This window comes from Vicugna pacos, chromosome 12, assembly GCF_048564905.1.
Source record: "Vicugna pacos chromosome 12, VicPac4, whole genome shotgun sequence".
Taxonomy (NCBI): Eukaryota; Metazoa; Chordata; class Mammalia; order Artiodactyla; family Camelidae; genus Vicugna; species Vicugna pacos.
In genome coordinates this window covers 21,568,559-21,591,314 of record NC_132998.1, presented here as the reverse complement: position 1 = coordinate 21,591,314, position 22,756 = coordinate 21,568,559, and the positions used below count along the sequence as shown (strand labels likewise).

At 40.1% G+C, this 22,756-nt stretch overlaps 2 protein-coding genes across 8 annotated transcripts in view; one reads left to right on the top strand and one right to left on the bottom strand.

The window, feature by feature from the left end:
- The window catches only part of XPOT (exportin for tRNA), a 134,482-nt gene that overhangs the window by 24,331 nt on the left and 87,395 nt on the right, over nucleotides 1–22,756 (bottom strand). The window contains exons 3-5 of one of the 4 annotated variants that reach the window (XM_031683107.2): nucleotides 16,306–16,542; nucleotides 4,308–4,441; nucleotides 1,169–1,251 (exon numbers count right to left, since the gene is read on the bottom strand). In XM_031683107.2, the coding sequence (XP_031538967.1) occupies nucleotides 1,169–1,251; nucleotides 4,308–4,367 (143 nt within the window). In that variant the 5' untranslated portion in view covers nucleotides 4,368–4,441; nucleotides 16,306–16,542. Of the gene's footprint in view, nucleotides 1–1,168; nucleotides 1,252–4,307; nucleotides 4,442–7,534; nucleotides 7,855–16,305; nucleotides 16,543–22,756 lie in introns of those variants that run through there. The other 3 variants (XM_031683106.2, XM_006205815.4, XM_031683108.2) reach the window with 3 other exon arrangements.
- The window catches only part of C12H12orf56 (chromosome 12 C12orf56 homolog), a 67,619-nt gene continuing 59,929 nt past the window's right edge, over nucleotides 15,067–22,756 (top strand). The window contains exon 1 of one of the 4 annotated variants that reach the window (XM_072973008.1): nucleotides 15,067–15,594. In XM_072973008.1, coding sequence (XP_072829109.1) covers nucleotides 15,343–15,594 — 252 coding nt within the window. In that variant the 5' untranslated portion in view covers nucleotides 15,067–15,342. The remainder of the gene's footprint in view (nucleotides 15,595–22,756) is intronic. The other 3 variants (XM_072973009.1, XR_012078416.1, XM_006205906.4) reach the window with 3 other exon arrangements.

Here is a 22,756-nt window from a genome sequence, read left to right as displayed (position 1 = left end):
ATTTAGACTATTATCAATTAACCAAACAAAATAATTCCACACTTAAGAAAATGAAACTTAAGTTTTAAAAGTTACATTTAATTAGCATCTCTTCCAAGACCTTAGGGTTTCTATTCTTAACAAGGATGGCACTGAAGCTTAACTAACTATACAAGACTTCGATCTTCCATTCAAAATATAAACTATAGGGAGTCTTTAGTTAAAAGCCAACCCTTATTTACTCTACGACATACAGATGTTCTCAAACCCAGCTTTCACTAAACTGGAGCACTTGCTTTTGGCTATAAATTGTAGTGACTGATACTTACAGCATGCCAAGAACTCTAGCTGGGAGCCATCACTGACCCCGAAGAATTTCTACTCCCACTCGTATAGCTGTTTACAATTGGCAGTTGTGTTTCCACAAGCCTCACTATGTCAGCTGCACTTCTTTTGTATTTGAGTAAATTAATTATTATATAAACTAATGAAATGAGTATGATCACAGTTCCTACTTTTGTAAAAATTAAGTTGAATGCTTTAGAAAGACTTCACAGAAAGTCACACTGCAATGGGAAAAACCCTGTACGTATGTCATGTGGGCCAAATGACCAGAAGACCTGGAGAGGTGGGAACAAATAAATAAAAAGCTTAGTAATCTGCACTCATCGTTGCCCAACCCACTATAGGAACCCAAAGTGGAAATAGTAGATGATGAATTATGGGTGTGATCAATGTTAAGAATGATGAAGTGAATGCTAGTGGCAAAAACACAAAGAAAACACCCTGGTCTGATATTAGAAAGATTAGCAACTAAATGTTTATATAAATTAAAAATTAAGATACATATATATAATTAATGATTACTTCCTTTACCAACTTTCTAGAAAACCAACTATCCTTCTCCATCATAAGGAGCTAAGGAAGTTTCTATTGTACTATATTCTAGTTGGGATCTACCGCCAGGCACTCAGAATAAGTCAAAGGATAATTTTAATGAAAAGTCAATTCTAGAATAGTCAAATTATTAATTTACTACTTTTCTCATTTCTACACTGAATAGTTTTCTAAAACATAAGTCATAAAATGTTTTTATGAAAGCATTTTCCAAACAGGTGAATGTAACAATCCTGTCAAGTTTACAAAAATCTAAATTCTTCTACAAGTCAGGCAAATTTCTTTTAATTACCTGTATGTCCTCTGGGCCAGAGCTTCTGCACACACCTGCCAGGCATCTGGGGAAATCTTCAACTGCTCAAAATAGGCCAGGGCCTGTTTTAAGATTGCAAAGCAAAAAACGCATTTGGAATAGTCAATCTCAATCCCCTGCCGATACTCAAAGTTTTCTGGAAGTAACAAACCAACAACAAATCAGTGACTCTAAAAAACATCATTTGATCTAATGTTTAACAGAAAAGCAAAGTATTTCAATTCTTTAATTATCTCTATTATGTAAGTTCCCTAAAAAGTGAGATTAAAATCGGAGTACAACTGCATATGAACTTTGGATAAGTACCAAATAACTGAAAAGGTCAAAGCTTTAAGAAATGTGTTCCTCATTCCCCTCTATTCTCGAATTCTGGGTCTCGTTATAAGAGCAAGTATACGCTAGAATGGATGCAACACCAAGTCCACATGCTCTCTATCAGGCTTCTGGGAAAATGGGGGTGACCTCTGCCACTCTTCCACTAGGATGCTGCAACTGGCATCAATGACAGATACAGGTTTCGCACATGACAATGGGCAAATAGTCACCTAACTTGTAAAAAATAGAACCAAGAAAATTAAATCATCTCTAGAAACACTGCTAAATGATTTTAAAGCAATTATGTACTGAACTACTAACCCTGAAATGAGTTAAAAACAATCTTAAGCCTTAGTGAAGCCTAATTTCAATTAGTATTTTTTTTTAAAATGTGGCTTCTGCCTCATTAGTGATGATATCAATTTTATCGGTCTTGTCAGTAACTTGAAAAATGAAACAGAATAGAGAATATCAGAGTGTGCTGCACTTAGCAAGAATAACTTATTTTGTGTAACTTGTTTTAGTCATGTGTGTATATATAATATATTCATATGTATGTATGTTTATATTATACATACATATATACTGGGTCAAGATATAAAATTATTGTTTCCATTGGGTTAGAGGTTACAAAAAAAAAAGGCCAAAAAAACCACTGTATTTAGGTGACAGTTTCCTATAGCATGTAACTATGAATGAAGGAATGGGTTTTCATACATAGTAGCCTCAAAGGCTGCTCCCACCAGCAGAGGACCAGGTAAATGAAGATGAGTAGATGAAGATTACCAAATACTATCTTAAGTGTAAATAATGTCTATCTTTAGAAATTAAGAATATAGGAACCCAAGCAGCTACAAAGTAATCTAGTTCAGGTGTCCTAACAACACCTGTTCCATGAAACCGAGAGTTTCCTTTAGAAATATCTAACAGGCCAGGGCAGAGGACAAGGCTGAAGTCAATCGTGCATACTGCATTGCCACCTAATACTTCACCTACCAAAAAATGGGAAGAGGTGTGATCCAGCTGCTAGAATGATCACTGACATACCATTTTCTTTAAATAATATGAAGTTTTAAGCCAAAGACAGATACTCTATTTTTCAAGTGACAACTTGAAAATTTTCAGTTTTTAAACTAGTCTTTGCATTTTAAATCCATGTGATACTAGCATTAAAAAAAAAATTGTGGAAATGAACAAGTCAAAGCTTTCATCATCCAGATCTTCTACCTCACACTTGCTTTCTAATGCTCTATTGTCTCTAAGTGGCAACAGAATCAGTTCAGCTACTTTTACTGAAAACATGTAGAAAACAGAGAACTATAGACAGACAACTGGGAACTGGGGTTGGCAGTCATTTATCTTACTACAGAACTGAATTAAGTTCCCACTACTCCTGAACTCCAACGTCAGGACTATCAGAACTCACTTTTCCTTAAGACTCCCTCATTTTCATCCTAATCAATTGTTACTCATGTTGGCTTAATGGGATATCAAATTAAGCCTGGACTAGGATGCTTAACATATGCCCATGACTGATAGAACCCATTTTTGTTGATGAAAAGCATATAACTTCTAGATCAAAACCATCATCAATCTGAAAAAGAAAAGCATTGCACATTAAAAAAAAAAAAGTCAGATGGTGGAGTTTAATTAAAAAAACAAAGGAGTTCAAAAAAGGACCCCCTTTCCCCCCAAAACCAGAGTTTATCAAAAGCTTTTAGTTATAATGACCATGTGATACCAAGCCAGACTAAGGTACAGATCTATGATGCTTCAACTCTGTGACTAAGGGTTTGACGGTAGGTAGCTTAAAGCCCCGAAATGTAAAGAAATATTTGTCCACACACAGAAGACGTAGACTTTTAATGACTTTTCATGTCCTAACCAGTTTGATAGGCATCCTGTAATTAGTTAGATATTTAAACCTCAATTCCTGTTATTTATCTCTGTCTGAAGGACTGGTTACTTCTTTTAATAGCAGAGGCATATACATAGTACTATGCTGGAAACCACTCAAGATTTCTTTTACTACTTAAAATAATTCCCACTTAGAAGTAGAAAAACTGCTACATTTTGTGAGATTGTTAATCTGATTAGCTCATTTATAAGAAATATCCTTTACTATAAGAAGTAGAAAGAAAATACCTTGTCTTCCACTTACCTTATACTTCAAACCACTCACACGTCTTTTAAAATTTTAATTAGAGGCTTGTTCTTTAGGTTTTTCTTTTATCACTCAGCTACAGTCATGATTACAGGCATAGGCTGCATTATGTTTAATTGTTTATACTTACTCAAATATCCCAGCACCCCATAAAGGATTCTTTGTCACGTGATCATTTTATGCAACCTGAGACATGGCATATTAAACTGCTTATTTACATGTCTGCCTGGACCAAATAGCGAGGATGTTAATTATCACTAACATGAGCACTAAACTTGTTTAGACCAAGCCAAGCAATGGGAAAATATAATATGTAATAATATGTATGGCTGCTACTATGGAAAATCCCTTGAACAATCCTCTGTATTACAACTTTTAAATAATTAGAAATGATTATTGAGACATAGAGAGCTGCCTTGAATTATCTAAGATTTTAATAGTTCAGTCAACTAAAGAGAAAATAAATCATAATCACTCACTGTTTCTGTATTCAGAATACATTCAAAAACCTCAGATTTGTTTCTCTATTTATTTCTACCCAAATTAAACCTTTATCAGATGTAAATTTTTGATTCAAGTCCTCTAATGCAAATCTTTACATAACATGCTTTAAAAAATGATTAAGCCGACTTAACTTACCCTTTGCCTGAAGTCTGAATCAGCATTTGGATTTAGCCCTAGAAGAGCCTGTTCATCCATTCCTGCTGCTACACTTGGAGTTTTCTGATCACAACAGATGTGCCCTCTGATTCCACAGAAGAATCCACAAACATCTGCACACACGTATAGAAAATTGAAAGAAAACAACACTTGATAAACAAAACAGATAGATAACATTAAGCAAAGAAGTTTAAGAGTTAAAAGAACTTCTTTTCTAACTATCCGAATCACAACTAAAGGAGCCTAAGTCTCAGAAGAGTGGGCCTGCTAGATACTCCGTTAATGTGGAATTTTTAAACATCTAAGGTTTGCCATTTTCTTCTTCAATATCATCAAAAAAGTTAGCAAGTAATTATTTTCCACTTGAAATAGAAGCATCCAATTTATGGAGTGCTGTTACCTACTACTGCCAGCAAAGTACAATTGTGCACTATATTAAGTAAATAAAAAAGACAAATCCAGAGGTTATCTTATTATACTAATTATTATAATCTGCCTACTGCCATTTATCAATAGCACAAACCTTAAAAAAAAAAATTAGAATGGCTGACCAAATACTGCCCTCAGAGTGCAACATCCTTATTGGAGAATCTACCAAGTACTTCAGAAGAAGTCAAACGAAAAAGGAGAAGAGTGAAAAATAAGTCATTTAGCTTTTGAACAACGGGCTAGCTCTGCCTTTTACGGATCTCTGCTCTTGCCAGCCCAATTCCAGAAATGTATTTCAAAAAATATTTTTTTAATAGTAGCTATAAAAATCAACAATTTGATGCTGACTACTCTTACTTAAGAACTTTTTAGTCTCTGGAAAGTAATGCACTTTTTCACAATATAGGGTTTAATATTCTCAAATAAGAACGTGATCAGCTCCAAAGGGCAATGGATTTCGATTAAATGTATTATTTGCAGAAAAAAGAAAAAAATTCTTCCTGAGGTAAGGAGATCAGGTCTTACTACTGCCATTAAAAGGCTGTGAAGCTTTTTTTTTTTTTTTTTATCATAACCAAAGAGAAGACCAGAGCCTAAAGAGGTCAAGAACCCAATGGGGATGGGCAGAGGGGGTGGAAAGGAAGGGGCTTCACAGCCTTTTTGGAATGGTGAGGCCAGGATAAGATCCAGGTTAAAGAAAAAATTCTTACTACAACATGCTTTTCTGTCTCCCCCTGGGCCTTCCTGAATCAAATGATGAATCAGGATATGTGCTGGGAGCCTTGGAGAAGAAAGCTTGGCCCCTTCTCTCACGGTTACCATCACACTTGTGGACTACATGGAGGCAGTGTTAACTCCCCACTGCCCTGAGGATTAAAATCCAAACACTTTCCAGTGACTCCTCACCATTCTGCACTCCAACCCAGCAAGACCAGTGGTATTCTGCCTTTCATCTTCTTTGCACACTCTGCTCTTTTCTTGTTACTTGGTTAACCCCTGCTTGGCCTTCAGAATTCAACTTAGAGATCACCTCTTGTAAGAATCCTTCTTTGACTCCTATTGTTGAACTCTCCCAAACTGGATTAGATGCCCCGTCTAAGTGCTGATATGCTATCTGCTTACTACTTTTTTTTCTCATTCACCTTAAAGGAAGGAGTGACCTTCTGAATATTCGTCCCTATGTCCCTAGGACATAATGTAACAAGTTTTGGACCTGGAAAGGCCAGGATTGGTACTCTAATCTTGTCATTTTCAAACTGGGGCCATGTGGACAACTGTGAAACCTGTGACAGCCCTTTCTATGAATGGGGAAAAGAGCATCTGCCTCATAAAGTTGTAAAGACTTCAATGAGATAAGGTATGTAAAGCATGCCTGGCACATAGTAGGCTCTCAATAGGTTATTTATAATTCATAAGCACATGGGGAATGAGAACTACTTGGAGCACTCTAGATTTATCTTAACATACCAGTAAACTGGCATTTTGAACAGAGGGAAAAACAAAACAGGCATCGGTTCTCTGCCCCTTTCCCCTCAAAAAAGACAAAATTTGATGACAATTCCCCTGAAAAATGCACACACAGAAAGAAGAGAATCCGAGTTTCTATGAATCTCAGATTGAGGAGTCCTATAAAAGATTCCTTGAATTTGGCATGGCTTTAGGGGAAATTGCATAAGCTAGGTCACTTGTATTCTATCAAGGAAAACAGCAAGTGGTCCTAAGGTAAAAAGTATCGCAAATAAAACCTAAGGAAACAAACTTGTTACAGTTGTCAGTACAGAAAGAATCCCCCACGGAGAAGGCACTTGGATAATAATCAGTATGCAATAGTAAATTATCTACATGTACGCAAACAACTGAAAAGTTAACAATCTTTGCAAAAAGGTGACAATTTTCCCAATAAAAGGTTGTGCATGAACACAATGTTCTAACACGACATAGCCGTGCAGGCTTAAACATTTGTTGTAATGCGATAAACACTTCAATTATGTATCTAGCAAATGTTCTGGGGGAAAGCAAACAACATACTTAAAATAATAAGCTCTAACTTTTCGATGGATTAAATCAAAAATCAAAACAATTTGGAAAAATTTCTCTACACTGTTCAAAGATCAGGACTGAATCTTTCCAGCCTTTTAACAGCACGCTGACAAGTCGCTTTTACAAAACGTAACTTCCCCAGCAACAACTAATAAGCACTTTCAAAAAGTACTCGTTTTTTCTGGTCACAGAGAAACATCACGCTTCTCTACTCCTGCAGAAACGTGAAGGGAAGAGCAAAAATGGCGTGTCCATGCTGGCAAATTACTACAGAGAAATAATACTTTTTTCTTTTTTGTCCTGGGGCTGGGGGGATGGGGAGTGGACCAAGTTTGAGATCTCTGCAGTTGAAACTGGTGGGATACGCTACAACTATTACAAATGGTCACTTTTATTATATCGGGGACTACAGACGACGGGGGCCCTCCTCGGCCGGCCTTGCCCCCTTCCTTCCCTCGGATCCCTCCCCTAAAGGAAGCCTCGTGGCAATTCGGGTGATGAAACACTTGGCAACGAGCGGCCACGCACTTGGGGACGCGCTCTGCCGTGGCGGCCGCAGCTCGGACCCACCCCCACCCAGTCCACCCAGCCTCGGGGCTCACCGCCATGGAGGGCCCCCAGCCCGCACCCCTCCTCGGAATGGGGGCTCTCCGGGCCAGTCCTCCCGACCAACTTCCCCGCAGCCTCGCGTGGACCAAGCTGGGTCCAAGTCCCGCAGCCCCCGAGCCCCGAGTCACCTTCTCTATCACTCCATCCCGCCTCCCCGCCTGCACTCCCGACGTCTGGTCAGCGGAGCAGAAGGGCGCCGCAAGCAGAAGCGGGGAGAGCGGCCCTCGTCCTTGTTGCCGTCGTCCTCCGCCACGGACGCAGCGCTAACGCCGGAGACGGAGCTGGCCGGGGCCGCGCGCCTCTCGCCGCTCCGCGTCCCCTGGCGCCTTCTCTTGCGTGGCGCCGGGCCGGCAAGCTACCAAGCAAGCGGGCGGGGTCGGAGCCCCAGGAAAGGAAAGAGCGCGAGGGCCGGCTAACGCCGCCGCCGCCGTCGCCGCTGAGTCAGCGCGAAGCGCGCTCCCCGCGTCGGCGCCGCGCGGACCAAAGCCAGCAACCTCATGGAGCGTGCGGACGACAGACCGCAGGCCCGGGCCGGGCGCCTACAATTCCCAGCATGCAACGTGCAGCCGGCGCTTCCGGGCGGTGGGTCGCACAAGCGCGCCGGGCGCTTGCTGGGAGGCGTGGTCGCCGGGGCCCGCGATGCATGCCGGGATGGGGCGTCCGGCAGGGATGGGGCGTCCGGCCCGAAACCCTCCCTGCTGTTGAATGCCTTGTAGCTTCTGCCCCGGGATGGGGACCCGCTCACCTCACACACACACCCCCGGTTGGAATTGCTTAGCAAGTTCCATAAACGCTTCGACAAATAGTTGGTAGATTAGAGTACAGAGCTCCCGAGAGCTGCCTGGCATGATCCAAACCACATGTGAGTCAGTTGTTTAATTGCTTTTCTATGATCCCACGTGTTCCCCCGCATGAGGATCCTCCGATGAGCGCTGAAATTTTTTTTTTAATTTTCACTTTAAACGTACTAACATTTTTGTCACTCGTGAAAAGAAGGAGCGCATTCTTGGGAAGTCCTACTCATAGGTTTCTTCTGTGACACTATTTGTTTATTCACCGATTAGTTTATTAGTGAATAGAGATCGTACGAGCTCAACCTGCGTAGATTTGAGTCCGGGCTCGCCCCACTCCCGTCAGACACCACCCGCTCACGAGCTGTTAACCTCAGTTTCAGGCACGTTACATAATCTATCTGTACTTAAATTTATTCGTCTGTAAAACGGTGGATGATAATAGTACTGACCTCAAAGGGTTGTTGTCAGGATTGAGATAATGCATGTGTTTGGCAAACAGTAAGTGCTCGGTACTTAGGTTTCTTTGTTGATTATTAAGTATGTACTGATAGAGACTAGGTTGCCCTCACAGGGACCACAGTGAAAAACAAAACTTGGGACAGGGGAATGGAAAGAAAGTAGAATAAAATTAATGTAACAATTTAACAGCTACATTTATTTAGTGAGCCACCATGTGCAAGACACTGTATTTCATCTATAAACTATCTCGAATCACTTTTGCATCACGTTTATAATTTACTTGTTTAAAATGTCAGGCTAGGATTCCTGTCCTATCTATTTCAGTGTATCCCCAGAGTCTAGCACAGTGCCAGCCTGTAGTTACAATTCAATGGGTGAATAACTGCATAGATTCGTACTTTAGCTGTGTGGGTCAAGTACTGACTTTGGAGGCCCAATACTAATTCTGATCCAAGTGGCTCCAAAGTCTGTAATATGTCCAGTGTATTCCACAGTATCATCCTAAAGAACCTCAAAATGCAGTCTGTTGTATTGTTACTGTCTATATTTGCCTATTCCATTTGTAAATTCATTTTGTGGATACTTCATATGTTAAGTATCACTACGAAGTTTATCTACAGCTTACCTACTATCTACAGTTTATCTAGTAACATTGGCCTATCTATAACTGTAAAAATTTCTCAATTTTGTAAACTCATATTATTTCGGAACAAATAGGGAAGTGCTTGGAATCAAACTGAAGAGGCTCTTGAGAGGGATGTTAAATCTGACTATTCCATATTCTGGGTCCCCCATCCATAAAGGGATGGACAGTTTTTCATCTCAGACTAATATAAAATGCTAGTTATCAAAATGTTGACAAAGAACAGTCATTATTTTGACTTAAAGCACATATGCTTGCATATGGCAGTGCTTTTATGTACCAAATGCCAACATTTTTGAGCATTTATTATGTGCCAGAAACAGTTCTGAGTGTTCAGATATTAATCCTCACAATGAGTCTGAGATAGGTACTAGCATTATGCCCATTTTATAGTTGAGGAAACTGAAGTTCATAAAAGTTAAGGAGCATAGCTGGGATTCAAACCCTTATAGTCTGATTCTAGAGTCTGTGCATCTAACCCTTATCTCTCAAATGAAGGTCCATTAAAGGATGATGACATTGTAGAACTACTGTACTAAGTCAGTTCTTCTTACTATAACTATGCTGAGGCACCTCTCTTACAACAATAAAATTGTTCCCATCCCATATTTCCCTTTTCTTTCAATTGCCAGAATACTTGAAAGAATTATGATAGATAACATTTATATATTTCATTGTGTTTTAAATATGCTTTCATATAACTTTTCTAATTTGTTCCTCTTAACCTTGTAGGGATGGAGCAGATATCATCATTTTTAATTTACAGATAAGGAAACCAAGGAGGATTTATTTATTTTTTAATTTATTTTTAATTGAAGTGTAGTTGATTTATGCTACAGTTAGTTTCAAGTGTACAGCAAAATGAGTCAGTTGTACATACTTACGTACACGTTTTCAGATTATTTCCCATTATAGCTTATTATAAGAAACTGAATATAGTTCTCTGTGCTATACAGTAGGTCCTTGTTGTTTATCTATTTTATATATAGTAGTGTGTATATGTTAATCCCAAACTCCAAATTAATCCTAGGAGGATCTATTTTAAGCAACATCCTAAGTCACATAGCTAGTAAATGGTGGGCTAGAACCCTAGACACTTGAACGTGGATTGCTTGTCTTCAGTACACCGTATGCATTACCTACATTTAATCTTCCAGTCACTCACTTCTTGTAATTTGTTTTCTAATCCCAAGTCACTGCTACTAAAACTCTTCCAAATTATCCAACCCTGTGACCATTTTTATTTATTTCAACTTTTCTGTTGACTATTTCCTTTCTCCTTGAAATTCTCTCCTGTCTTGACTTCTGCCCTGTATTATCCTCAAACTCCCTTTACTTTTCTGACTACTCCTCTTTGTCTGTACTTTATTCCTACTTTTGTTCCCTTAACATGGCTTCCCCAAGGCCGCCTTCTTAGCATCTGGCTATTTGTTTTCTGCACTTGCTATCAGTAATTATTTCCATGGCTTCAACACTCAGTTCTACAAAGATGACCTCCCATTCTCTACTTCTCATTCGAAGACTCCATACTCCCAACTTGTGTTACCAGACATCTATACATAGCACTAGCACGCCAACGATAACATGTCCAGAACCAAAGTCATAATCTTACCCACAAAATACATCTCCCTCCTGATGTGGCTGTTTCTGCCAATGCATTCAACCCCTCGACATAACTCAGAACTCTTAGGGTCACTATTGTCACTTTCATGTTCAATGACCCAGTTCAGTTCCAGCATAGTGTCCATCTATCACATCTGTCTTTTCTGTTCCTTTCTTTATTTCCTCTACCCTACATTAGACTTTCAAAGCTTCTCTTCTAGACTTAATTGAAGGAAATTTATCCATTACTTGAAAGTTATTTCTAGGTGGTGAGACCGCAGGTGATTTTTGTTATCTTCCTTGTACCTTTTTAGATTAAAAAAAAAAATTCTCCACAGTAAAAATGTACTACATTCATTAAAAAAAATACACACTTAAAAGAACTGACTATAATAAAAGGAAAATAAAAGTAGTTTTATTCACTCTTTGAGAATTTATTGAATGCTATCTCCCTCATGAAGTACTTCCAGATTTCCACAACCAGACTTGTTTAATCATTTCTTTGATGTTGTTTTTTTCCCCTCCACCTCTCATGTCATTAACATATTTTAATATGTTTTTCTTTTGCATTAAGTTTTGTGATTTTTCTCACCTATTAGTCAATTCTTGAAGACCAAAAGTGTTTTATCCTGATTCTGTTTATAGTTAATAATTTCTCAGTAAATATTCGTGAAATGTATTGAATCAAACCCCAAATAATATAATGTGAGCTGATAACTACTGAGTTCTGTCTTCATCTCAATTCTCATTAAGCCTAGTGCCATTGTCACCAAAATTCATTCACGATGGCTCCTTGGCAGAGAAGCCAAGAAAATAAGTCAGATAAACTGTTGTTATTGGTTCGAGCCCAATCATTGGTTTCTTTTAGGGGCAGTGGGTGTAAAGCAGAAAGCCTGAGGCAGAATAGAGCACTGGGGCATTATTTATTAAACACAAAAGAACAGAACAATTGTATGTTTGTTTGCTGTAATCCAAAGCATTTGCATATTCCCTTGGACTTGTTATAATGACACCTCTCCTCCATGTCAGTTGATTGCCAATGTTGTAGCTATATAAATAGTTAGTATCCATTAATACTAAGTAGAAATTCCATGGGATTCTTAAATTAAACGCTTTTAAAAATTCAGGTTCTATTTTCCTAGAACAGATTTCAAGTATCTCTCTATACTTACTGTCTGTCTTTAGCTTCAAGTTGGGGGATGGGAACACTTGGGATTCCTAGACCCATTGAAGGGCATTTCTGATTTGAAATCCTTACAGAGTTCTTATGATCTATGCAAGGCCCATTGATCACTTCACCAAAAATGAAACTTAAAAAAAAAAAGTGAAAATGTCATTCTTTTGTTTGTATGTTTGTGAACATAGATTAGATTTTGTCTTGAGCCTTAATCTAAAATTTAAAAAGTTAAACTAGCATCCAACTGAATGACCATATAGGTACCAGGAAATCACATACTTGTTCAATTTATTTTAAAAATACTTACATAGTGTTTGCTCTGTTCCAGGTATTTGTTCTAAGTACTTTAGAAACATTGCTAATCCTCATAATGTAGTAAAGAAAAACCTCTGTTTTGTTGGAGGTTTACAGGGACACCATGACCTAGCCCACTGGGATGGCTGCATGAACAAAGAGCCTGCAGCAAGAGGATTACAACAATCAACCACACCCCCTCCCTTACTTTTTGTATAAAAGGAGTCTGTATTCTGACTAGAGCAGGATGGTTCTCCAAGACATTAGTCTGCCATCTCTCGGTCTGCCAGCTTTCCGAATAAAGTCTTTATTCTTTGCCCCACCACCTCATCTCCTGAGCTATTGGCCTGTCGTGTGGCGAGCAGAGCGAGTTTGGACTCAGCAACAATAATAACTCCATGGGGTTGGTACTGTTACTCCATTTCACAAGTCAGGAAACTGAGGCAGTGAGCAATTAAAGTAACTTGCCCACAGTCATTTTTTAAACTACTGAGAGAGAGCTGGAATTTGAACCCAGGTCATCTGGCTCTACAGACCTATGCTCATAACTACTGTCTTTTCAAAGAATTGACCATCCTTGCACCTAAGGCTATTCTATTCTTCTAGTTAAGGAGAGTGCCTTTGGGGATTAGTTTTGGGTAAGTAATGTTCCATTCCTTTTGATGGTTTTATCAAGAAACAGCTGCTAAGTACTTGATTGAACAGGATCTGTACCAAATGCTTCCTGAGTTTGGGTGGATTTAGAAGATAATGAGCAAATGCCTGTGTAGGGTGTGTTTATGTTAAGTATTCACCTAAAGCTTACTGAAAGATAAGGGAATATGGATACTTTACACGTCTGCAGTGCTTTCAGAAGTCGTAAGTCACTGCCTGTGCTCCTCACACCAACTCTTTGGTTAGCAGGGCATATCTTAGTAGTTTCATTTTATGGGAGCTGAAATGAGGCTCAAAAAGATGAAGTGACTTTCCAAAAATCTCGGATAGTGAGCAGCAGGGTTAGTGGTCTAATCCAAGTCTCCTGACTCCAAATCCAGGGATCTTTCTCCTATATTAAACCCTTTCCTGTGATCTGAACTTTGCTGTTACTCTGGCAACCATATAGAACACCAAGTGCTTGGAAACCATGATACTCCTTTCTCTGTGTGCCACAAAATAAAAAATTTAACTGAGGTCACCTTAACCACCAGACCCTTTGTCAAATTTCCTTCTTCATGTGCGTCATCTTCACGTTCGTTAAACTTAGTGCCCTTGTCACCAAAAGCTCGTTTATGATGGGCTTCTTGGCAGATAGGTCAGATATACTGTCTGTCTTTTCTGGTCCTGGCCCAGTTGTTCTGTTTCTTAGTCCCAGGAAGTGGGTACAGAACCAGGGGCCTGAGAGACATGGAACAGCAGTCTGGACTGAGGCCCTTCCCCACACTTGGCCTCATATTTCACCTCTGCTGTAGCCATTTGCCTCTCAACCACTCTTGTGAGCTGTCGCTATTTGGCAAGGGTGAAGGGCCGCTGCCTTCTGTTGGTTTGAGGCAACAGATTCCGGAATGGTTTAGATGGGGAATAGTCTTTATTTCAGAGGAAACAACCATGCCTCTGGGGCTTCCTTTTCATCCAGTTATGAAGTTAACCAAGAGTCAGATGTATGATCAGGTTCAAAAAAACCTTAAATGCTAGGTCATTTAAGATTTTGTCAGCAGGTGGCACTTCTCTCCTTACTCACTAGCCTCTCCAAGAGAAATACTGTTCTATTTCTTTGCTGCTACTGAGTTCCTCAGACTTGTTTAGCCATATCCAAACACTTCTCAGTTCTCTTTTGCAGGGATTTAGTCTACAATATCTGTTTACACGTTTTAATTTATTAATACTCTTTCCACAAAGGATCTGAAATTGCTTACAACATACAGTATGCAATAGTAAAATATGAAGAAAAGGAGAATATAAAATGGAACAAAGACTGTATCATTTGATTCTGGGTTGCAGGTAGCTGAAGAAAAACATACGAACAAAATATGAATATATGGTTTTCATAACCAGGTCTCTGGGTGAACGGGCAGGCAGAGAGAATACCTTTTCTAAAATTTGAAATTAAAATATAAGTTCTCACCTAGGGTTACTGGAGGCTAGTTTTTGTTGTACTCATCTCTCTAATCTAACTTATAATACGTTATTCCTGGTCCGTAAAAACTAAGCGGTACTTTTACCACCCTGCAGCCTCAAGGCTGGATGATCAGCATTTCTCACTCTCTAAGCTTCAATTTTTTCAACGTGCAGGCTTCACTCATTCATTCATCCTACACGATGAAGCTCCCACTGCCTTACAGGCTGTTGTCCCGGGCACTGAGAAGAGAGGCATATCCATCACGTAGGCTTAGGTGTCCCCAAACCCATTTATAAGATTCCCTTCTGTCAAAGAGCTTTTATGCAGTTGAAGAAAGAAGAGCTATGTTTCTACTCATGAAAAATTAGCTATAACAGGCAATGTTATAATCAAATGCTAAATCTGTGTGATTGGCTTTAAAAGGGCCCTAGGATTGTTCTAGATTTACAAATCGGTAAATTCCATCTCATTCAAATTTCTAATAGAAACCCGAATTAAAACTGCGGCTTCGATACAGTTCGTAAAGAATGGCCTTGTCCGCAACAGCCAGGGTAGGCGAGGGTAGGGGCTGGGGTGAGCGGAGGGCTCCGGGATGCCTGGCGGCCAAGAACCCGAAGGACCGGCGTCGCGCCCCTCCCATTGTTGTCTGAGGTTGGGGCCGGGGCCGGGGGCGGGGCCGGACAGGGGGCTCCGGAGAGCGGGATCCCGGAGCCCGGCTCCGAAGCTGGGGGCCGGGCCCCAGCGCCCCGGGGAGGCGGCGGCGGGGCGGAGGCTTTGTGGCGCGCGCGGGTTCCACTGCAGGCGGCGCGGAGGCGGGGCGGGGCAGAGGCGTCTGCGGCCCCAGGCACTCGGTGCGGCCGTGGGCGCCCCGCATGGCGAGCCCGGCGCCGTCTGGCTTCCCCGCGCGCAAAAACAGCCGCCTGGACGCGTTCCTGAGGAGGCATCTGCCTCCCGAGGTCTACGATGCCATCCGCGCCTACGAGCCGTGCATCGTGGTATCCGACTCAGAGAAGCACACCTTAAAGTACGTGGTGCTCAGCGACCGGCTCATCTACCTGACCGAGAACCCGCCCAAATCCATCCGGCGAGTCGTGGCGCTGCGGGACGTCGTGGCCATTGACCTGGTGAGGCGCACGGGAGGGCAGCGGGTTCGCGAGAACCCCCTTCTTGGGGCCCCCAAACCCTCCTGCACGCGGGAAGGACGAGGAGGACCTTCCCCACCCCGCCCTGGACTCCCGTACTCTTTATTTCACTTAGCTAACAGCCACACAGGGAATCTGTGGATTGCTGTACGCACTCCGAATAAAGATGCCTTTTCCGTTTTCCTGTGTACTCGCCATCCCCTGTCCCCCTAAATAGGGCGACAGATTTGAGAACATAGCCCACTATCGAAAATATGCTTTAAAGGCAATCCTTCGTTCATTAAGCACCTAGCCTATGCCGGGCACTGTGCTAGACACTGAGGATGCAAAAATGAAAGGGTTCTTTCCCAGAAGCTGCTGTAGGAGGGACAGAAAACCAACACCAATACAAATAAATACCATTTGTAAGTGCTATTATGCTTTGTTTACTTTTTTCTAATCCTTAGGGCTTACAGCCTGTTAGGTGTTCAGTATGAATAAGTGAATGAATGAATGCATGCATGCATTAATAAGATGTACATTGGACGCCTGGCAATCTCAGGTGGCTTACTAGATCCAAACTGTGTTCAGGCCATGCTGGGAAAACTTCCTGGAAGGAGTGTCATTAGAGCGGAGCCTTTAAGGAGATACTACAATCTGTCCTAGTTTTTAGTGTGCTGCTACTGTATCCCTTTTGTCCAGGAATAGATTTACCTTATAAACCAGCAACCGCTTGGAAGCAGTCTCCTCTCCAGTTACTGTTTTTCCCCCTTGGCTCCGTTTGTCTCAGCTGCTCTCCAGGTGTGTTCTTCCTTTTTTCCATTGGAGACAGGTGTCTCGCCTCGTTTTTCTTTCTCTTGCCTGAGTCTCTGCGTCCCCCCAAGGGAGTGGCTGGTGAGACTCTTGATGGGGCTGTTTTGCCAAGAAAGTCATACCTTGTTTGGAACACGTCTGTAAGGAAATAATAAAATTAAATGGAAAACAATTTTTTCTGACACATTGTAACTGACTATACTTGAATAAAAAAATTAAATGCAACAAGTAAATGCTTTCTCTACTTAAAATACCTCCGTGGCTAATGTCACTATGCAAATTTATTTGCTTCATTTGAGCAAAAGTTGGAGGTAAAACTGCCTTTTCCTCACTGCTACCACTTGCATTCTCTTGAACTAAATTTTAAAAAAATTTAAATTTATGACTGTTTTAGAAAATATTAAATGTTCAACTTTTTCTAGTGTCTGCAGTGTATAAACATTTATTCTTTTGACAGAAAAGTATTGTTATTCTCCCCAAAAAGACACAGTATATGTATTTCAATAGTTGTTATGTATCTTTCTTTTTAAGTTGTCCAAATCTGCAAAGTACAGAAAGCTCCCTAGGTCTCCTAAGCCAAGAATCCTATAGGAAGGCAAACTAATTTATTTAGTGATGCTTTATGTACAAAATTGACCTTTCGGGCATATAGAAGAATGTGTAATGTCTATAAAGGTGCTGAACAAATCTAAGCATTTCAGCAGCATGATAAATTGAATGTCCATCTTACATGATATATTTTAACTTTGGTTAAAGTTGTGGTGGGCAGAATAATGGCTTCCAAAAGATATCCCCAGAACCTGTGAATAGTTTATGTTACATGGCAAAGGGGAATTACAGTTGCAGGTGGAATTAAGGTTGCTTGCTGATCAGCTGACCTTAAATTAGGGAGATTTTCTTGGATTATCTGAGTGGGGCCAATGTAATCACAAAATCCTCAAAAGTGGAAAAGGGATGCAGAAGAGTCAGCAAAATGATTCAACATAAGAAAGACTCGACTGATTTTGAAGGTGGAAGGAGACCACCAGCCAAGGACTGTGGGTAGCTGCCAGAAGCTGGAAAAGGCACAAAAACAGGTTTTCTCCTAGAGCCTCCAGAAAGAAGACAGTCCTGCTGATATCTTGATTTCAGACCAGCGAGACCCATTTCAGACTTTTTTTTCTAAATAATATGCCCGTTTCTATTTTCCAGCTTTTTTCCTATTAATGTGCATTTCAATTCTGAATGTTTCTTTTAAGTTTTTTCTTCTTACAAAAGTAGTACATACTCACTGTAAAAAGTTTAGGAAATGCAAATAAGCAAAAATAAGATAATCTGAACCACCATAGTTTCACCACCCAAAGATAACAGTGTTCATGTTCGGATACATATGTTCCAGGCATTTTTCTGTGAATTGATATACATATATCTTTTTAAAATAATGTGATCATAATAAACACAAGGTTTTACAAACTGCTTTGTTTCCAGTTTCAAATATAACATGCATATTTCTCCATACTATTTATTTATTTTTAAATTGAAGTGTAGTTACAATGTGTCAATTTCTAGTGTACAGCATAATGTCCTAGTCATGCACATAGATACATAATATTCATTTTTATACTTTTTCATTAAAGATTATTACAAGATATTGAATATAGTTCCCTTTCCAGCTTAAAATCTTTTAAAATTAATTAATTAATTATTGTGGGTGGAGGTAATTAGGTCTATTTATTTCTTTCTTTTTAGAGGAGGTACCAAGGATTGAACCCAGGACCTCATGCATGCTAAGCATGTGCTCTACCACTTGAGCTATACCTTCCCCCCACCAATTTTTTTTTTTTAATTTAAGTCTAGTCAGTTTACAATATTGTGTCTAATTTCTGATGTACAGCATAATGTTTCGGTCACCCATATACATACATATATTCCTTTTCATATTCTTTTTCATTATAGGTTACCACAAGATATTGAATATAGTTCCCTGTGCTATATAGTATAAACTTGTCATTTATCTATTTTATATATAGTAGCTAGCATCCCATGTCAGACTTCTGACCCTAGAACTGTAAGAAAATAATTTTGTGTTGTTTAACGCTACCAAGTTTGTGGTTGTGTTACAATAGCAAATAGGAAATCAATACAGAAGTGTTTTCCTCTTATGGTGTTTAAAAAGGGGTAAATGTTTAAAAAAATATTGTTTCAGTGAGAAATAAGTATGATCATGCCAAGCACAAATGCCTAAACAATCCCTTTTTCTTAGTTTTTATTATAGTTATTATAGTTCAGTGGCTTATACTAAGCTCCATAGGGTATGTGAAAAATGGGTGTCCCAGAATTACTTTATCTAGTATCAGTTAATAACCACACATGTAGTTGACCAGTCATCCCTCTATGAACACCATGTCTGTCCTTAATCCACGTGGAGAATTTTCCTGATTTCTGTGTTATGTCATGTATAGTTGTCCTCCTATCTGTTACACTGGATTACATTATTTCAGCGCCAGGCAGCTTTGGTTTTTTAGAACCGGTTCCTCCTTTCTTGAATGATAAACTGTTTAATCTCCTTTTCTACTAGGGTGCTGTCCTCTTCCTAAGGCCACCTCTTTAGACATCCTCTTCCATTCTCAAAGGTCTTCTCATTTTACAGTACAAGTTTGTCTCTTGTTATTTAACTTTCAGTTGGCTCAGGTTCCCACTTGGCCTTTGTTTTTACCTTCCTGTCAATAAAGTTCCTGAGCAAACCAGTCCTTTCTGCCCCTGGGCCCCCACCCAACTTGTTCCACATTCAGCCACATTTCTCCACTGAGTTCATGTCTCACGTTGCAGCTACACTTCAGGGAAAAAAATCTGCAGATACACTGATAAAATTCCATCCTCTCCCTAAAGGGGAAAAAAAAAATTGAAAGTAACAGCAATAAAATGTTAGACCAGAGTACAGAGATGAGATTTCCCTTCCAGCAAAGACAAGCTTGATGTGCACTTGAAGGTCTCAGTAGGTGGTTTTTTTTTTTCCAGAACAAATTAATGTCATCAAAATACCATTCTTAAGCCCTTCTAAGACTAGACACAGTTTTCAAGTGTGAGAACCAACTATCTGGGACACTGAATTTTCCTATGGATTCATGTTCCCTTGGTGCCATCCCATCACCTACAGAAGAAAAAATACCTGTCACCTCCAGCAGCCCTCGCCTCTACTCCTTGCTTTTCTTTGTCCTTGTCTGTTCACCACTTTCCCCAGTGAGTGTCTGCTCTGCAGCCATCCCAGGATCCACGTGGATTCCCAAACAGGCAGCAGATGGGCCTTTTACTGCCGGGCCTGTTTGCTGGCAGTGTACTTACAATCCTCCTCCTTCTCCTCCTTCTCTTTCTTGATTTAAATGTGTAAAAACCATTCTCAACTCGGACAGAAACAGGTCACGGGCTGTGCCGAGGGGACTGCTGTAGTTTGCTAACAGATCCCTGCTTTCCCCTTTCCATGTTTAGATCCTCCACACTTTCTAGGTTAAGCCCACGATGTTCTTTCTCCATGAAGGGCAGGTCTTTTGGTCTCATTTGTTCATAGCTTTATCTCTGGTTCCTAGAACATTGCCTGACACAGATAAGGTGGTCAATAAATAGTTCTTAAATATTCAGCAGCATCTGTCTCATCATCTCTCAGTTTATGATCTGCAGTACACATTGGGCATTTAATAGTACATTTTTATTCAGCTTTTGTGTTCCACCTGTGTGGATTTGATGAAGTTATTCAACCTCTACTTTGTGTCTCCATTTCCTCATCTGTAAAAATGGAGGTAACAGCATCTTCCTTATAGAGCTTAAAACAGCACTTCACACATACATGTTTCATTATTATTAATAACATTTCTTCACATATATGAAGTCAACTAGGGCTCACTGTGAATCTGTAAGATTGGTATTATTATCTCTTCAGGAGATTTAGTAAATTTGGGGGAAAATAATTGGTTTTTGAGTATTGATTAGGTATTAGGTGTTTTAAAATATCTCATGTATTCTTTTTGAAAATTTGCCCATTGGGTTTGTATAGTTTAATATGTTCAAAGACAGAATTCCTGATCTCCAACCCCTAAACCTGTTCTTCCCTTACCTTTCCCCTACAGTAAGGAGTAACATCGTCTTCCATCACTTTTAATTCTTTCTTTCACTCCCCACAGCCTGCACATCAGTATATCCTCTTGACTTGTGTAGAGGAGGAAAATGTTTCCCTCAACCCTCTTAGGGACCCTGGCTAGGTCTGAAAATTAAACTGACAAAAAAAAAAAAAGATTAACCAGAGGAAAGTGTACAAACTTATTTAGTATAAATGCTACATGGCATGGGCGCCTTTATAAGGAGTGAAGTCCCAAAGAAACAGGTAAATCTGTATGTGTTTAATACTAGATTTGATGCAGAACAGAGAGTTGCAGAAAAATGTGATAGTTCAAAAAATTCAAAAAAGCTAAGGGTAATAACTGGGGAAAATTTAATAAGGCCCGTTTGTTTGGAATCATCTCAGCAGCCCTGTCTTGGAGATAAGGCTGTTCCTCTTCTCTGGGTACAGGAAGCGACCTCATCCATGAGGGTAGGGCTGGGTAAGGCCAGAAAGTCTTTCCTCCATCTGCATTCTCTTGAATTCCTTCAACTCAAAATATTCAGCATGCCAAGGCACCCCATTTTGGGGTAGTGTGTTCTGAACCCCATCACCTGTCTTCTAAAAGATACCTAACTACGACCTTCTTTCCCATTTTTCTTACTTCTTTTTCTAGTACCACTTGTCTAATCCCTTATCTACTATTGAAATTATTGAAATTGCCTCCAAACTGATTCCTCTCCACATAGCAGTTGAGATGATCTTTTAAAATATAAATTACAAATTCAACTACGTCACTCTTCTGTTTCAAAGTCTCCATGAACTTGCAGACTCCTTATTGCCTACAAGAGCCTCCATGATTTGACCCCGCCATCTCTGACCTACCTCCTACCACTCTTCCCAGAGCTCTTTCTGCTCTTCTTCCAGCCTCAGGGCCTTTGCACTCGCCATCCTAGCTGGATCAGTTTTTCTCAGGTCTTCAGTGGGTTGATTCTTACTTGTCAAGTTGTGTTTACAAATTCAGCATCACCTTCACAGAGATGCCCACTGTGACCATTCAATTTAAAGCATCAATCCCCCGTCACACTTACCGCATCTGTGTTTCAAAGCACTGACCAGTATTTGCATTATAAGATTAACATGTTTAATGATTTATTATCATCTATGTTCCATAGTAAATATAAGCTCCATGAGAGCAGGACTTTGTCTATCTTGTTCATCCCTGTGTCATTGTGCGCTATGTTCCGTGGTACATAGCACATGGTCAATAACTATTTGTAAAATTGGAAAAATGAATAAGTGAATGAATGGATGCTCAGATCCATCATACAATTTACCTTTTGGAAAGGGAGATCATATTTCTTTACTTCCAAATATTGAGGGACCCCAGAGACTGACAACTCATCACCCAGGCTAGAGTTAACCCAGCTAGTTAGTGGCAGAGCCAGAGTAAATTCTCACAGGTCTCCTGATGCTCAGGTTCAGCTCCCTTCACGCTTCTGCTGTGTTTGTATGAGATGATCCCTGGGTTGTTTATCTGTGTCATGCATTTTGAGAGGTACTAAGAGTAAGATAATAGATACACTTCTTGTCGTCTTTAGCTTTTTTTCCCCTTCTCTATTTTGACTCACTTGTTGCATTTCATAGATCTCACTGTGGGATGCAGAAAGAAGTGGTAAACTCTTAGCAGTCATTTTGGCTTCTTCTTAATGGTTTGTCTGCATAGAATATTTTGGATATTGCATTCAAGTCTTGAGAAACTCCACGAGGGCAGGCTTCTTGTCAGTGTAATTCACTGCTGTACCCCCTCGTGACTGGAATGGTAGTGTATTGGTCATGATAGCCTAGGTTAAGCTGCACTGAAAAATAACCTCAAAGGGGAGGGTATAGCTCAGTGGTAGAGTGCATGCCTAGCTTGCACAAGGTCTTGGGTTCGATCCCCAGTACCTCCATCGAAAATAAAAAAGGAAACTGAACTACCTCCCCCCAGAAAATAAATAAATAGAGATAAACATAAAAAAAAACCTAAAAAAAAAATAAACCCTCAATATCTCAGTGCTTTAGCACAGCATCGGGTCTACGTCTCAGCTACCTGTCTTTGGTAGATTAGCAAGAGACTCTGCTCACTTTAGTCACAAGACGATGTGATACCAAGTTCCACATCTTAGCATCAGAGGCTCCATTTTAGCACATGCTTGCTTAATTGCCATTGCAGGAAATTAACGCTGCAAATTATGTACTCCTTCCAAGAGGTAACGCATGTCACTACTTCTTGCATTTCCT